At 40.2% G+C, this 18,382-nt stretch overlaps 1 protein-coding gene across 1 annotated transcript in view; it reads right to left on the bottom strand.

The window, feature by feature from the left end:
* Positions 1-18,382, bottom strand: part of MBOAT1 (membrane bound O-acyltransferase domain containing 1) — a 112,678-nt gene that overhangs the window by 16,010 nt on the left and 78,286 nt on the right. The window contains exons 5-10 of the mRNA XM_067752103.1: positions 14,353-14,408; positions 12,254-12,308; positions 10,613-10,796; positions 8,509-8,701; positions 3,874-3,977; positions 1,838-1,902 (exon numbers count right to left, since the gene is read on the bottom strand). Coding sequence (XP_067608204.1) covers positions 1,838-1,902; positions 3,874-3,977; positions 8,509-8,701; positions 10,613-10,796; positions 12,254-12,308; positions 14,353-14,408 — 657 coding nt within the window. The remainder of the gene's footprint in view (positions 1-1,837; positions 1,903-3,873; positions 3,978-8,508; positions 8,702-10,612; positions 10,797-12,253; positions 12,309-14,352; positions 14,409-18,382) is intronic.

Genomic DNA, 18,382 nt, shown 5'->3' on the forward strand with positions numbered 1-18,382 from the left:
TGGACCCCATCACACAATATCTAATAAAAGAGTGGTCGCTTTTCCCCAATGAGAGCTCCTGCCTTATAGAAGCTTATTCCACCAATGGCCTAATCTACCAGGATACTTATGGATAAATAAGTGTCATTGGCACTAAAACTTTTAGAATCAGGGTCTTTAGAAGTGAGATCCTTATTTCGTCTAAATTAAGTTACTTTTCCACACTGGCCCCAATGTCATCTAACTCATCAACACTGCAGCCTTCTCATCTCTCTTGGCCATGACTCCAGCACAAAATCAACGTGTCAGTTATATGGCTTCTTCAGTCCTCAGTATCTATTGGATTCCAATCCATGAATTTGCCTTAAAGAGTGAGGACATCGTAAGAATCTAGAAACTGTCAGCAAATACTCTGGAGATCTTTAGCTTCTTGGTTGTTTATTAAAACAACATGACAGGGGACTTCCTGCCAAATTCAGTCCACGGATTGCCAGTGGCACCATAGGAGCAACGACATGGCTTCCTAAATGAGAGGGCCCAGATGAAAAGTAAAACAGAAATCCCAACAGTTAATACCAATCCAGCCTGGATGGGCTGTCAAAAGTGACCAAGTTAAACCCAAACTAAGGACTATGGCTCTCTCTTCATAGGAAGAAAGGGAATGCATTTGAGGAAAGAAACACAGGATGGGACTCCATTTGTAATGTTTCTTTTTGAAATGAGAGGTAGTTTGCATGGGTATTTATTTCTTACCCTCTGTATTTTTGTATGAATGAAATATTCCATTTTCTAAAATGATTTTTAAATAGTTTTTTTTTCATTTTTTATGTGCCCACATGTATGTTCAGTCACATAAAAAATGTTTATGTAGAACAAACTCCTAATGGAGACTGTAGGACTCTCCATACATTGGGATTATTCAATATACAGAAAGAGGTTTATGCTAAAATGACTTGCAAAATGAATAGCAATAACATTAAGGGCAAATTTTCAAAAACTGCATGTTCAGAGTAGTTGCATGAGTTTACTTTGTTGGAATTATTATACATTGTCTCTTCTTTTACCCCGATGTTTTAACTGATGAAAAATGCTACTTATCAAAAACAGCAGAATCAACAGCTTAATATCTTTATACTCTCCCTGCACTCATGTGAAAGGAATATTCACGAGCTCAACTTTGCCACTTCAAGGATAGCATATCATTAGCTCCACAATAACTAATGTTTCTAATTTTGGAATGTGTAGAAAAACAAAAGGACAGAGAAACAACAAAAATACAAAGTTGAAAAGCACAAGCATTTGGGGCACCATAAAGCTTTCGATACAGGGGATAAAATAAACACAGCAATCTTCAGTGATCTGATGCTGACACTGACTTTCCATGACATCTGAGCAATAGGCTCTCCTCTAGATAAGAGGCAGCACATCATAGAGCTTAAGAGCCTGGCTCTGGAGAGACACTCATATCTATTATCTATGAGATATGGGCTCATATCTATTGCTCATAAGCTGTGTGACTTTGGGCAAGTTACATAACCCCTCTGTGCCTCACTTTCCTCATCTGTAAAATGGGGATAATAATTACCAACACCTCATGGGATCGTTATGAGGATTAAATGAGTACCTGGTACACAGTAATGGCAGTATGAAGTATTTGGTACAGTAAAATAAATATGCTACCTTGTGACCTTCTCAAATTACTGTATTTCTACTTTTTCATTTACACAGCATAGATGTTAATACCAAACACAAGTGTCAGATGAGGTTACCACTGGCAGACTATCGCTGTTCATCTAATGACACCCATCTAAACATATCCCAGTGCCATGAGTAATGAGGTCGTTTTTGGTTTCCTTACCGCTTTAGCCAAGTAGCTGTCTGAATATTCCAGTTTTCTAAGTACATTTTGAAACTTGTGGCAGTCTAGAAAGGAGAAAATAACACCTATCATTAGCTTTAAAAATACCCCAAGAAATGGAAAGTCCTCCCCAGAATTTCCCTGGCGGCAGATTAGACGTGCTATTTCAACAGTGAGTACTGACTCAGGAGCAGATCTGCTGTTCCATTGCACACAGTCAAATTTTCGGGGGTTTATAAGATTTACTTTGCAACTAAAACTTGGCTCACAAAGTCTCAATTTTTCTCAATCTATTTTCAAATTATAGGACGACTGAAGGAATGTTTTGTAGGTTTTCCTTCCATTCTGGTGAAACACAAAATTTAAGTCATCTGAATTTTAAAACTAAATACTCTAAAATGGGATTTGCCACCGGAAAAGTTTCATCATGTCAATTTAGCGCCTTTACGGAGACGGCTTGAATTTAATTGTCATCTTTTCATTCTGTGGCCATCTGTAAACCAGGTCAGTCTGGTGAAGTTATTCTACAAATAGCACAGGTTCAAGTGCTTCCACTTGTATCTAGAATAGTAAGGAGATTTTATGCAGGAAGGAGTCACAATACAGAAAAGGAAACAGATATCACCCAACTGGCAATGATGCAGGTAAATCAACCATTGAGAAAGAGAGATTCCAAAATAAGTCATCAACTGGGTTTTCTCATTCAAAAGAAAAAAGAAGAGAAAAAGACTTAATAAAGGCTGGTGGTAGAAAGCATGAAGCAAACATTTAAGAACCAGAATTCCTAACGAAGTTGAAAAGTGCAAATGTCACTGTTTTCTATTTCAACCGTAAGAAAATCTTAGGCCACACACTGGCCTAATGTAATATGTTTGGAAGGAAGGGAGAGAGATATCAGACCAATGATGGACAGACAGACAGACTCTTGTACTATGAGTTTTTAATGTCAAAACCCTACGGAGTTTTATTTATCCATTTAGACACCTTCTATGGCTGATAAAATGCTATACACACAGCTTCAAGGTGCCTTAAATAAGTCGGACTTCCTTGGTACCCTTTAGCTCCTCGCTCTATATCAACTTTATTGGAAATACAAACTTTCTCCTTCTGGTTTTCTTTTATAATAGATACATAACTCAGCCCTTTACCCAGAACACAGGTCCCCTGAAGGCCTAGTTTCCACCAAATGTGGGTGGCAGGTGGTCAGTCTCCACATCCCGGGTTTCCTGCCCTATATGGCATCCCCTTTCTGCCCAAACTCGCCAGTGGCACTCTGCCTGCCCTGTGGCAGGTGGAAAATCAACCACCAGCAACCATGAGTCACGTGGCTGGAGAACCAACACTTTGGTATGTTGAGAATCATGCCCTTCCTCCCAACCAGCTGCCAGGAGGAAAAGGGCCCAAGACTTGGCATTCCTTTCAGCTCCGAGGGATGACAATGCCAAGGGAACCAAGAAGGATGGGGCCCCAGAGAGACCACCTCTAGAGACGGAAACATATCCAGAACTGTGGTCCAAGAACAAAGCCAGCGAAAAAGAAAAACCACACAAATTCTAGTGGCCTAAAAGCTGTGCACCAATTACAATTCTTAAAAGCGAAGGCATTACAAATGTTTCCAAAGGAACCACCAAGAACACTGGCAATGCTGAAATACAACTGCTAGTCTGTACCCTTGACTGAGGAAAGGAGAATGTGAACAAGAGAAAATGATATCTGTACTTTCTAGTTGACAGGACAGGAATGTAAGCAACAAAAAGATTTTCCTGGCTCTTTTCCAGATTTTTCGTGTGTTGTTACTACTTGAACCATTAATACTGCCAAGAAAGTAGGCACCTTAAAAGAAAAGAAAAAAAAAAAAAAAAAAAAAGGAAAGAAGTTCCAAGATACAAAATGTCCCCGAGCCTGCTGGAGCCAGCATTTCCTGATAGCAGCTTTTCCTTGCACACTGATGATAAACTTCTGTGGCTGCCACACTCACAGCAAACCATCTGCTTTATTCACAATGGCAGCTTGATTCAAAAGCATGATAAACTCACCTCAATTTTCCAGATGTTTAGGTTAGAAAGCAGATCCCAACAGAAATTTCCATTCTTATCCACTCCGCTGAACCCAAAGCCAGCTGCGTTATTCACTGCGTCAGCTACGGTTTTTAAAACAACACATTAGGATGTGGAGCAAAAGTCACATTGCTGCTTTAACAGATACTAAATGTCTGTCTAGCTTTAAGATGAAGAGAGAGAGTTTCCTTGGAAAAGAAACCAAAATAAATTTAAAGGACCTGGCACCATTATGAATCAGTTTGGGCTCTTGGGTGACCTCAACTTTTATTCATTTTTATTCATTCACTAGCATTTAGTGAGCATCTGCTAAGTAAGAAGGAAGGTGTTAGATGCTCACAGAATGCAAAATGAAAAAAAGAGAAATGAAGAAGCAAAACAAAGAAACAGGAAGATTTAGTGACCAACTGGATATAAGGGGAGAAAGGGAAAAAGGTGAAAATACATATAAGCTCAGAGACCAGAAGATATAGGGGACTCCGTCCAAGAGCTGTCATTAAAGATGGCGGGACACAGGCTGATATCATTATATCAGGAGGAGAACCAGCTCTGAAAGAGAAATTGGAGCTCGTTCTGGACCTGTTAAGCATGACATGCCAGTAGGATATCAGTTGGGGCAGCCAAGATACAGTTAGAAAAATTTAGAAGCTAAGAAAAAGAACGGTTCTAGAGATGTGAATTTGGGACCAGCTGCCATAGAGGCCACATGTGGACACAATGACCAAAGCCACCCTACCCACAAAGTCAGTCCAAAAGCTCCTGTGTCCACCGTTATGTCACTTCACTGAACTCTATGAAAATGTCCCCCTGCTGTAATTCAGTTCTACTCAATTCCTTAATGAAATTTTTTACACTCAAAAAGAGATCTGATGAAATCAACACAGTTGTATTATGATAGCCAAGAGGCTAATTTTTTCTCTTCACTTATCTTCTTTCAAGTTCAGTCTGTTAGAATATTTTCCTAAGAAAAATAAACTCATGAAATTTTAAAGTCTGAGATCTGGGGGAGAGCTCAGAGAAACCTTTCCTTCGCTAGTTGTGTTCATTCCATTTCTATGGGAGTTCAGGTCCAACTCCAGCTGGACTTCTGAAGAAAAATCACCCGCTCTAAGTATGCCTCCTTTCCCTTTTGGCAGCGTTGATGATTTAGTATCGCTTATCTTATTCTTAGCTTCACTGTAAAATGATCTGGTTTCTTTTAGAAGAAAGGAGGAAAAGTACCGAGTCCTAATACGTCTTTCTCCCAAGCCGACCAGAGGGAAACTCAGTGGAAAAGAAAAAGAAGAACAAAGGCAGAGTGTACCAGTTAAGAAACCAAGAGTTTTAAAATGTGTGGGCACAAACTGTGAATGACAGAAATAAACTAAACCAGGAGAGGACAAGCCCTTGAGGGTTGTGTTGACAACTAAAAACAGGGCTGGGCTGACCATGCTGGGACCAGCATAGCAACCCAGGAATTCCCTCTCCCATCTCCAGCCTCAGATCTAAAAAAAAGAAGAATGACTTTTTTTTTTTGGGTCCTTACTATTTTCCCAGGATTCTGTAAAGCATTCCACAGACATTTCTCATTTAATCACACCATTGTGAGCAAGGTGGTGGTTCAGGGTGGGAATGACAGCTCTCCTGGGTTCCCTTCTCCACTTGGGAACAGGGTCAATTCACAGCCTTGGGAGAGTTGTCTAACTTCTAGAAACCTATTCCCCTGAGTAGAAAATGGATGTAATAACAGTCCCCATTTTAAAGGGATGTTGAAAGGATTAACCCAAATTGAACATATGTAGAGTGCATAACACAGGGCCTGGCCCAAGTGAGCACTCAAGAATGGTCAGCTGCCACCATTATTATCATTATTATTACCACCCCCATCTTGCTATTAAGAAGACTAAAGCTTAGTAATGTTACCACCTGAGTGATCTCAATGTTAAACAGTGCTAGAATCTGAATACGAGAACTCTGGTTCCACAGCCTGAGTGGCTAGGAGTCGTCTGAAAGATAAATGTAAGAACCAGAAGCGGTGACTCTCCGAACTGCTGCATTTAGAGGAGGTCAGAATTCCCTGCTCCCCCGAGCGCATTCTGCTCCCCTGTATCCAAGACTGGTTTTTGCTTTAGAGCAGTTAGAGGTTCTAATTTCACCAGTCTAAAACTGGCTTCGCTTGCATGGTACACGGCTCTAACATATGACTGAAGATAAATTCATTTAGACACCCACATTTTGGAATCTGTGATCTTTAGAACACAGCCTGGGCTAAAACTGAGTCTCACTCATTAGTACTAATTAGAAGAAAAACAACCAACCAGCCTCCTATGCTAAGTCCAAAGAAAATAGCTGTACTCTTTCCATAGAAACGGTAACTAGAATTAGGCTTACACAGTGCAACTCAGCTGAGATTCATCAAGAGGCCAGCTTTAAGGATTAAATTTATAATCATGTATTATTAATCAATTATATGTAAATGGTGTTTGAAGGAGCTGGATAAAACAATTATTCAGTTAAGCAGTTTAAACATTCCCTGTTACACTATTCATTGCTTCTTTACTCATAAATAATACAAAGCTTAATTTCAGACCAGCCCATGCAATCGAAACTACAACAAACTTCAAATGGAGGCCAAAGTAATGAAGTGTTTCTACGGAAGCCACGAGAAACAATAAAGAAAGGGCAGTGGGGGAGAACAAAGAGGTAAGTCCACAGAGAAAGCTGTCCATGGAAAGGGTCACTCCTCTATTCCAAATATCTGGGGTCACTCCGCAACGAGCAGACTGACGGCGGACACCCCTGTGCCCCGTAAGCCCCTCCCCACCCAGGTCCCCGCCAGCACAACCCACCTCGTGTTAGACTTTCCCTATGAGACTACGGCATGGCCTTTCTTTCCTCCTTAAATCAGGAGCTGCTTTACTCCAGAAGCCAGCCCATAAGTCCTGGGATACAGAATATGGCAGTGGGAAGGGGAGGGAGAGGGGAAAAGAAAAGGAGGAAAAGTGAAGAAGTAGAGGTTAGGAAAGGAGTGAGACAAGGTTGGAGCAAAGCGAAAACTCTACTTCACATACGAAAATATGCCCAGTATTCCATCCATAGTAGGCCTAATGCCTACCTACGAAGGAAATTATTTTTCAATAATAAAGCATCTGCAGAAAAAGGAATCAGATACACGGAGACTCTGGAAGCCCTCCCCAAGGACCAGTCCATATACATCATCCCCTCTGTAATCCTACTCCTGGGGCAGCTCTTGACGTGTATTGCCTGGTTGGTGTACACGTCTGTGTCCTCACAGACTGTAACGGTCTTGAGGGCTGAGATATCTTACTCACCTTTGAGTTCCTCATAGCACACAGACTGGTACTCCACAAAAAAACTCCTTGAATTAAACTGAATGGGACCAGAAACAAAATTTCCCCCGTGGCAAATTTTGGAAAAGCTCTGAAGTCTCTCTCTGGTCAAGCGTAACATAAATACTGCGCTAGACTGAACTTGTCTCTGAACATTGTGACCTTTAAAAATAATTTGGACCAGGAGCAGGGAAGAAAGAGGAATGGGGGGTTATTGCTTTGTTTAATGGACAGTTTCTGTTTCAGGAAAAGTTCTGGAGATGGATGGTGGTGACGACTGTTGCACAACGCTGTGAATGAACTTAATGCCATTAAATCGTACACTAAAGATGGTTAAAATGGCAACTTTTACATTATGTATATTTTACCGTAATAAAAATAATAAATGAAAAAAACAGTAGCTACGATCTTGATTTGGGGGCTATAAACGTGGAGCATGAAATGAGAGAAGAGAACTCAGTTAAGTGCTGTGCTCTTATGAAATATGGACTAAGCACTAGGAACTGAGTTTAATAATCTATTTGGCTTCATAAACCAAGTCACTGTTCCCTGACATCAAGCCCCAGGTCACTGGCAGCTAAGGTGTTAAACTTCCATTCCTGAAAGGGTTCCAGATGTGAAATAGATACGGTTACCATGCCTTATCAAAATACTTTACCATTCTTGGTAAGTAAACGGAAGGTTTATTGCTCACTTTAGCAAAGGTTTCAACTTTTCTGGTCTAAAATTATTTAAAAGGAAAGAGATGAAACCTTAATATTGACTAAAGTTATCTCACAGGGGGAAAAAAAGTGTGATAATACCAAATTAAGTTGAACTTTCTACCTTTAAAAAAAAAAGTCACTTGAAATCAGTTTCTAAGGCATAAAGCTTAACCAACCATTTCTTAAAGAAGTGTAACCTAAATGAGCACGTGTGTTGATACAATTAAGTCAGTGTATATCCTGTATTACAGACAAGCCAGAAAAATTACCAGAAAGCCAGATCATTCTGGAATTTTCCCCTAACTTTCCAAGTAGGATTGGTAGAAGCAGCAGCTTCCAGGTTGTGACGTCTGTTAGTAACAACAGCCGGGATTTCTTTCCTCCTTATCACAGATAATTGAGTTTATGGGCGGCGGGAAAGAAGAGGGTTACTCCGGAAGGTAGAAAGTGACCCTGGCTCAACTGCCTTCCATCACGCATTGGACTTTTTTTAGATTAGCTGATCCAAATGCTGCCCTGGCCAAGCCGTCCAAGGAGTATCATTTTTCCCTCATTCATTTAGCACCCTCCAACAAACTCACCTAACGTCCAGGCAAAGTAATACTTCGGCTTCGAGGCTTGCATGACCACATATAAGTAGCAGAGTCGGGTCAGAAAGTTTGCTTTATGAACAAACCAGTCGTCAACCAGGCAGGTGACAGGGAAGGTCCTCGTAAGCGTCAAAAACAAAAGGAGAGACACCAAGGTCATGCACAATTTGTGTATCACGGCTCCCTGAAAATGGGGGGAAAAATGAGGTAACTATTCAGAAGACACTGGTATGAGGAAAACAATTTCAGGAAAGGCACATTGAGAACAAAGCCGTTTCAAAGCTGCTTTGGCAATATTCTCTAGAAGGAGTGGCAAAAGGCATTCTTCCTCAGGGCACGTAGTGGGTGATGGGCATTATGTGCTATATTTAGAGGCAGAATACACCTCTGACACCTGAGGTGGATGGATCTAAAACAAAAGAAAACGTTTACCGGCACATTCTACCAACAATGGGCAGCTGGTTTTATTACCCAAAACATAAGAGAAATCAGTAACATTACAGGGTGGCGATCTTCCGTCAGAAAGAACGAACCATTGGCCTTGCGGTCCTGCAGCCAGCAGAGCCAAGGAAATGGGTTTGAATCACCAGCGAGGGGCACAGAGGCTTAGCTGGGAAGGATTATGTGCACATGATTACACGTCTGAGCCAGAACGTGGGCTGGTAGTAGAAAGCTTTAGAAAACCTTTCTGGATGGTTTACATGGAGTCTGCTCTGGGGTTACGCTATACAGAGGTTTTAAATTCCCCTGGATGGAATCGTTTTGCCTGGTTCCCCTGACATGCCAAACATCAACAGAATTATAGTTCCCAACTTTATAAAAACAGACTTCTTTTACTTGTAACATAGGGATAGCAGTAGCACCTCCCCCAGAGGGTGGCTTGGGGTTTCAGCGCGTCAATATTTACAAGGGGCTGAAAGCAGTGCGGGGCTCCCCGTTCAGTGCGCACCACGCTTAACTATGATGACACTGCTGAGGGGCCAGCAGCTTGTGTGCGCCAGCCCCTCCCATCCATGTGTCCTTAGCCAAAATGCAACCTTACCGCTTCATGTTCTCTGGGCACAAAAAAATGCGAGAGTCTCCTTGGAGGGTGATGTGAAGACTCTCTAATAATGTTATTTTCCAAATTCAAGTATGTGAAATGCAGCACTCCTGTGACAGATACTCCCTAGAAACACCTGTGGTTACTTTGATGTCTCCCAGCCACAGTGACCTCACTCCTAGATTATGTCGATAAAACCGCTGGGGCTGAGACATCTAAGTAATCATAAAGAGCAGAGGACCCAAATGTGTCAAAACTCTCCAAAAATGCATGCTTTATTAATCAATCACTTAAATTTTCAAATACTTAATGCTGCCTGATGGTAGCACTTTAAAAATATTTAAATTATCCTCAATTTCTCCCTTTCCAATGTTCCCCATCCCTTCAATTAATTACAAATTTCCCTTAAATATAGGATATTTGATCTGGATAAATTCAGCATATTTGTAAAGTTCAGTGAATTAAGCGCATGTTGACTAATCTGAAGTTAATACACTTCAGATTAAAATTTAAATGTTGTTTAAAAAAACCACCTAAACTCTCTCAAAGTCAATATGACCAAACTACAGGCATGCCAGTGTAAAACTGGTTTCCCTTGCCATAAAAGCAGGATCTGCAATAAAAAGCACATTTATTCTGGTCCCACTCTTTCCTCCTCCACCATTTATGACATAGTATCTTTTGGCTGTCTATGAATTTCTATTCATAAAGAGAAAACACTCATAAATTTGAATGTGTTAAAAGCACAGTCATAGGCACATTGTAGGCACTAAATATTGGCTGGTTGGCAAATGGGTTAATTGCTTCAATATTCCCAGCCAATGAGCTGTGCACTGGCTCTGTGAAATAAACATCTGTTGCTCCAACACAGAGAACTACTGCAAATAAATACCAATATTGATATTTTAAACAAACGGGGGGAAAATGTTACCAGCCAAGATTTCTGATAAACTGTTTGGCTTTTTAATTAGAACAATGAAAAGTGACAGTCAGCCCTGGCAGCAAAGCTCATTTTCTGGACCTCTGGGTACATACTTGGCACTAAAAACTTACAGTGGGAGAAGGCTCTGGCAGGCTGTGGAAGCCTTTTTCCTTCCAGTTCACTTCCAGCAACTTCATGCGTGTATGTCTTCCCTCAATGAAGGCTATATACTCCTTGAAATTGTTACAAGGGCCTGCTATGACACTCATGAAGTTGAGAAGGTAGCTTACGTATTCCAAAAAGGAGGGTTTTGCTCTGCAAAAATAAAGTAAAAAGTTGAAGAGTCTTCAGTCTTTGATTTTTCGTTCATATTTGCAAATATGCCGATCGTAAACACAGGTGTTGTCTCTGCGGGTTGTTAAACGCGGCATGATCTTTCCTTGTTCTGGTTCTTTAAAAATCCGTCTAAGGAGAAATCTAGTTGAAAGGAAGTTATTGAGGTGGGTGGCGCAGAGAAGGCACAGCACTCCGTGGCGCCCTCTGCTGGCCACCCACAGCTATAAACGCGGAGGGCCAGGAGTGGGCCAAAGGCAACCCTGAGGCTGGGAAACGTTCTTTCTCAACAACCTTGGCTGTCTGTCTACCAGAGAAAATGAAGGTACTGAACATAAGGCAGGGTCGGAACCCGACCTAACGTGAGTTGGTTGAGATGCTTTGAAATGGGAAAACTCCCTCCCAACTGCCAAAATAAATACAAAACAAATGATGGGTAGAACCGGTTTCCACTTGAGGCCACACAAACTACAGCTGTAACAGCCTCTTGTCTGCTTTGGCATCCAGACACGAGGTCCTGGACAACAGACAAGGGTAGTGGCAGGAAAAAATTTCTAGAGACCAGTTCTGTCTAGTGTTTTAAGGGCCTTTGAAAGGGCATGCTCGTCAAGCAGGACAGAATTGTGGGCAAAGGCTTCCTCAGATGCCATTGCTAACCAGTCACTGGAATTACGCCCTATAGCATTTACACCCCCATGATGCTTAGCAAAGAACTTGGTTCATTAGACTTCTAATGATAACTTTCTACGTGGCTTCCAAGTCCCAATTTCTTAATGAAGGAATGAAGCTGGGACCCTCTCTTACATATCCCAGTTATTTCCCGCTACTCTCTGGTAGGAACCCTCCACCATGGCTGCACCACTCTTCCCCATGTGCTACCCCATAAGCCATTTCTGCTCCTCTGTCAGCGTTATTCTCCTACCTTATACGGCCTCCCTTCCTCTCCGATACCCATCCTCTTTCTACTACATATCAACTCTGGCCAAAGACCACCTTCAGCTTCCTCCTTCATCCTATTCTCCAGCCCATATTTATCTCTCCAACCCCACTTCCTATCTTTTTTCATGCCAGCATAATCATACTGATAGGCACTGATAATTAACTGTTTCTTGGCAACCCTCAGACACATGCCCAATAAAAATAATTTTGGAATAAAGAGAACAACCCCACTGAAGGAGAATCCTGTCAAACTAACAAAATACAGAGCCATTTACCCTTTGATCTAGCACTCTCAGTTCTGGGAATCTATCCCACAGCTATACCCAAACCCATTTAAAATGACCTATGGACAAGGTTATCATGGCTTACCATTTATAAGAGCCAAAGACTGGTAGACAACCCAAGTGTCCATCAATAGCAGATTCATTCAATAAACAACATTAAGGAAGATCTCTGGATACTGATACCCAAGGGGCTCAAGAATATATTGTCAAACTTACTTTACAGCAAGCCGACGTTGCTCAGTGGAAAGATCTTCAGCCTTTCGACCTAATCCTATGAAAAGAAATATTGAGAAATAAGAAGTTTTAAGTGAAGTAGAGAACTTAATCCTTAAAGAGGCTTATAAAAACTCATTTGAAAGAAGTGATTCGTTTTTGTTTCATCGATCATAAACAGTCCCCGTTCTCCATTTTTTTCAATCGATCAAAGGGCTGCCTGTAAGGACACGTGTGAGGAGGAAAGTCTCTATAGGTTATGAAGAGGGGAGAATTCAGGGGTTACCCCGATTTAATTCACACAGTATGAACATGGATCCCAGAGAACCCTTCACACCTCATACACTCCTTACCACGCTGTATACGTTTTCATTGCTCCATGAGAGACATAAGCCTGCCTTTGCAGCCAGCACCTGCCTAACTGCCTTCCTGATTATGCTGGGTGCAGATACCTGGTATAAGCTGGGAATGCAATGGAATGGATGGGGAAAGGAATAGGGGACTTTCCTCTTCCACAAAAAACAGGAAACGTAACCCTGAATGCACGGAAAACACAAAAGAATTATCAAGAGGTTTTTCTTCTTTTAAAACTCATCCATGCCAGAAAAACTCCCAACCAAATCACATTTGTGCTTCCTATAAAATCTGTATGTTAACTAATAGTCAAGGAAACCGAACTGTCATCTAAAGAGCAGAAGAAGTCGACTTTAAAACTGTATATTCAGCTAAGACTGATTAGGGTTACCGACCATCAAGGCAACTCAAAAACATGCCTAAGAGAAGGCAGAGTGTTCCTGGAATTTACTTGTTCCTCCCACACACAAGAAAAAAAAAGAAAAAGGCAAATAAACATTTTGCTGCATGTAAGGGATGTTCCAAAAAACAGGGTAAACTGAGAATGCTTTAAAAAGTAAATTTAGGCAAAAATCCTGTGTATTAAAAACAAAACAAAACCAAGAAGCAATGTTAATAAAAGAAAAAAATCACCCTCACTTTTTTCTAAGATCTCATCAAATAGTACAGCTCTGGCAATCCCAGGAATTAAACTGATTTTAGCTATTGACTTACGGTGCTAATGTGAGTCTATAACAACTACCAAATGGTTTTCAGGTACAAAAATATTGACCAAATCATCCCATTTTGCCCAGGACTTTGCCAACGTGGGCACTAAAAGTCTCATATCCTGGGAAACTTCTGGGTTCTGGGCAAACCAGGACAGTTGCTCACCCTAGAAAGACTCCATCCTCAGAATAAAATTACTCAGTTCTCTACAGAATGACTAAATCACCAAGTATGAACTAGGAATAAACAGGGTCAAAACGAAATTAAATCAGCTCCCCAGCTGTAAGGAAAAGCAGGAAGACTCGCTAGCAGAGACTAAATCTTCCCAACCCGTCAACACATAAAGAAGTTTCAACAGTCGCAAAGCATTTGCCAGAGCCGTACAAATCCGCAGAAGATACCTTTACTAATTGCACCTGGCATCTCTTAAGCCCATATTGAAACCTTCCACATGGATGGAAGGGCCATCCTCCTTTCCTGGAACCCAGTATCAACAGTGGAAATAATCACACTTTCTGGCCATTATCAGGAAGGGCCTGAGCGAAGAAAATGTTCAGTTTTATATAAAGAAAAGATAATTTTTCTTCCCAGCTTTTCATAGGTTTGGGCTAATCTCATTAGATAATTTTCCAAGCCCCCGCACCCCCCAAAAATGGTTAACTAGCCAATGCTGTTTAACATTTTATTACCTCATGAGCTTCTCAGAGATTAAACCAAAGAAAAAGGATTCCATTTCTTCTGAATGGATTTGGAAATGAAGGGCAGAGAGCACCACACATTAACTTAAATTTAAAACACTGTAAAACTAAACAGAAAACCCACCATTCTCAATATAAACATTTTAGCCAAGACTATGGATTCAGCAGGGAAATGGTAAATAATAGCTGGGAAAGTAAAAAGCTATGATTAAAGTGGGCTGCAATTTTTTTTGCAAGATCTGCCAGCCCTTGTCTAACATTTGGACTGTGTATACGGTAGAAAAGAAGAGCTCTGAAGGTCAGGCTCACTCTTAGAACCAAAAGGAGGGCTGTTTTTCTCACCGTCATGAACTTGGAATGCCAAGGTTGTGATCTTCTGAGTGACAATCATCAAAGGCCTAAAAGGAAGATAGAAAACAATCAAGATTGGCAGGACTGCCACTGGAGAAAACATTTATTCCATTTCTGGGCATGGTTGTGTTTCATCTTGAAGATTATGAAATAAAATACAGAATTCAAACAATTGTTTTTCCCTTCCAAATCACTTTAAATAAGTAGATAGGCAACAGTGAACAAGAAGATCACCGGAGAAACTCCCTCTTGCGTTCTTACTCTAAGCTAAGTTCTAGGACCAGCCCTGCCAGCATCACCTGGAGCTTGTCAGAAACATAGACTTTCACACTCCATTCCCACCCCGGAAAATGAGAACCTGCATTTTAACAAGAGCTCCATGGAATTCAAATGCACATTTAAATGTAAGCAGCGCTGGTTCGGGAGGTGACCTAATCCAGGGCCCTGGTTCCACCTGGATGGATATGATCTTGGCTTCTTCATGCGAATATGCTCTAACCTGCTTTGTTCTATTTAAAGGCAATTCTTTCATTCACACATAGTAAAAGATACATTTGTAAAATGTAGCTGCCTGTAAATGAACCATTTAGTGACCAAAAATAGCACCAATCTTATTTTGAAAAAAGCCATCCAATACAAGCCTAAGAAGTGACACCCATGTCGACAACCATGTCAAGATAATTCAGGGTATACCTATATCCCCATATATATGTATACATATAGCTGATTCACTTTGTTATACAGCAGAAACTAACACAACACTGTAAAGCAATTATGCTGCAATGAAGATGTTCAAAAAAAAAAATCACACACACACAAAAAGATAATTCAATGGAAGCAATAGTCTCTTCAACAAATAGCGATGGGACAACTAGATATCCACATAAAAAGCATACAAAAAGTAACTAAAAATGGTTCAAAGACCTAAATGTAAGCGCTAAACTATAAAACTCTTAGAAGAAAACACAGGCATAAATCTTCATGACCTTAGATTTGGCGATGACTTCTTAGATGTAACACCAAAAGCACAAGTAACAAAAGGAAAAGATAGATTAAATGGATATCATTAAAACTTAAAATTTTGTGCTTCAAAGGACACACACAATCAAGAAAGTGAAATTCACAGAATGCATGAAAATATGTGCAAATCATATATCTGCTAAGGAACTCGTACTAGACTATATAAAGAACACTTCCAACTCAATAATAAAAAGACAAAAGTAACAATTTAAAAATGGCCAAAGGATCTGAATGGACAGTTATATTAAAAAAAGATAAAGAAATGGTGAATAAGCACATGAAAAGATGCTCAGTAGTAATCAACCCTCAGAGAAATGCAAATCAAAACCATAATGAGATACGACTTCACAAGCACTAGGATGACCAGAATCAAAAAGACAGATTGTTTTGGCCACAAGGTGGAGAATTGGAACCCTCACACATTACTGGTGGGAACATTAAACAGTGCAGTTACCTGAGAAACAGTCTGGCAGTTCCTCAAAACGTTAAACATAGAATTACCACATGACCAAGCAATTCCACTCCTAGGTATATACCCATGAGAAATAAAAACATGTCTACACAAAAACTTGTACATACATGTTCAGAGCAACATTATTCATAACAGCCCCCAAAGAAATAACCCAAATGTCCATCAACTGATGAATGGATAAATAAAATGTGATATGTCCCTCTAAGAGAATATTATTCAGCAATAAAAACAATAAAGTACTGATACATGCTACAACATGGATAGACCTTGAAAACACTATGCTAAGTGAAAAAAGCCAGACATAAATGGCCACATATTGTATGATTCCATTTATATGAAATATCTAGACTAGGCAAATCCACAGACAAATGGGTTGCTGGTTGCCTAAGTCTCGGGGAATTGGGAGGAAATGAGGTGTGACAGCTAATGCATACAGGTTTCTTTGGGTTGGGTGGGTGATGAAAATGTTGCAAAATTAACTGTGGTAAAATGGTTACACTCTGTAAATTCACTCTGCATATGTGTTTAAACCTGCTGAATTGTATACTTTAAGTGGTTGAATTGCATTGTATGTGAATTATATCTCAATAAAGCTGCAATTAAAATGACACCTGAAAACTGAACAGCCTCACGTAAAAGAATGAAACGAGAACGTTCTCTAACACCATAAAAATAAACACAAAATAAGCACAAAAATAAACTCAAAATGGATTAAAGATCTAAATGTAAGGCCAGACACTATAAAACTCTTGGAAACATAGGCAGAACACTCTCTGACATAAATCGCAGCAAGATCTTTTTTGATCCACCTCTGAGAGTAATGAAAATAAAAACAAACAAATGGGACCTAATGAAACTTAAAAGCTTTTACACTGTGAAGGAAACCATCGATAAAACAAAAAGAAAACCCACAGAATGGGAGAAAATATTTGCAAGCGAAGCAGCTGATAAGGGATTAATCTCCAAACTATACAAATAGCACATGCAGCTCAATATCAGAAAAACAAACAACCCAATCAAAAAATGGGCAGAAGATCTAAATAGACATTTCTCCAAAGAAGACATATAGATGGCCAAGAGGCACATGAAAAGATGCTCAACATCACTAATTATTAGAGAAATGCAAATCAAAACTACAATGAGGTATCACCTCCTACCGGTTTAGACTGGCCATCATCAAAAAAATCTACAAACAATAAATGCTGGCGAGGGTGTGGAGAAAAGGGAACACTCTGACACTGTTGGTGGGAATGTAAATTGGTACAGCCACTATGAAGAACAGTATGGAGCTTCCTTAAAAAACTAAAAATAGAGCTACCATATGATCCAGCAATCCCACTCCTGGGGATATATCCAGAGAAAACCATAATTCGAAATGATACATCCACCTCAATGTTCATTGCAGCACTATTTACAATAACCAGGACATGGAAGCAACCTAAATGTCCATCAGTGGAGGAATGGATAAAGAAGATGTAGTGTGTACATATATATATATACACACACACAACACACACACACACACACACACACACAATGGAATATTACTCAGCCATAAAAAAGAATGAAAATGCCATTTGCAGCAACGTGGTTGGACCTAGAGATTATCATACTGAGTGAAGTAAGTCAGACAAAGACAGACAAATATCGTATCGCTTATATGTGGAATCTAAAAAATGGTACAAAGGAACCTATTTACAAAACAGAATAGAGTCACAGATGTAGAAAACAAACTTGTGGTTACCAGGGGGGAAAGGGAGGGAGGGATAAATTGGGAGATTGGGTTTGATATATACACACTACTGTATGTAGATCACATAACTAATAAGAACCTACTGAATAGCACAGGGAACTCTATTCAATACTCTGTAATGACCTATATGGGAATAGAATCTAAAAACCAGTGGATATATGTGAATGTATAACCAACTCACTTTGCTGTACAGCAGAAACGAACATAACATTGTAAATCAACTCTACTCCAATAAAAAGTTAATTTAAAAAAAGACATCTGTTTTTCCAATCATCTAGCCTAGCTTAGTACCTTTAATAGCTCTATCCTTGCCCAGTGAGACGAGATAAAATCCCACTGCCCAACTACCCTACTTTCCTTCAAACCTTCTAAGTTTAGCCTGGTTATCTGATCTCCATTCTCATAGCTTCTTATTGAATTTGCTATCTCTGACCCGTACGGACTGATGACTCATTTACATAGAAAGCTGAGGTTTGGTCAACGTCCTATGACAGCATCCCTGGGATAAACCTAGGATGCCGCACAGCCTCTGTGCCCTGAGCTCAGGCCACACCCAGGTGTGGCAGGATGGGATCAGACGCAAACCATCTTTAGGCCAAGGCTGATGTGCCCACTGCACTCGGCCACCTCTCTGTGAGTCCATTTTCTTTAATTCCTCTCGTTCTCATTTCCATTTTCCATCTCTTTAAAATAATAAGCATGTAATATTTTAAACTGTCAATATGAACTAATAAGATAAACTATTTTAAAGAAAGTGTCAACAAATGCCCTTTGAC

This window comes from Pseudorca crassidens, chromosome 10 (assembly GCF_039906515.1).
Source record: "Pseudorca crassidens isolate mPseCra1 chromosome 10, mPseCra1.hap1, whole genome shotgun sequence".
Classification (NCBI taxonomy): Eukaryota; Metazoa; Chordata; class Mammalia; order Artiodactyla; family Delphinidae; genus Pseudorca; species Pseudorca crassidens.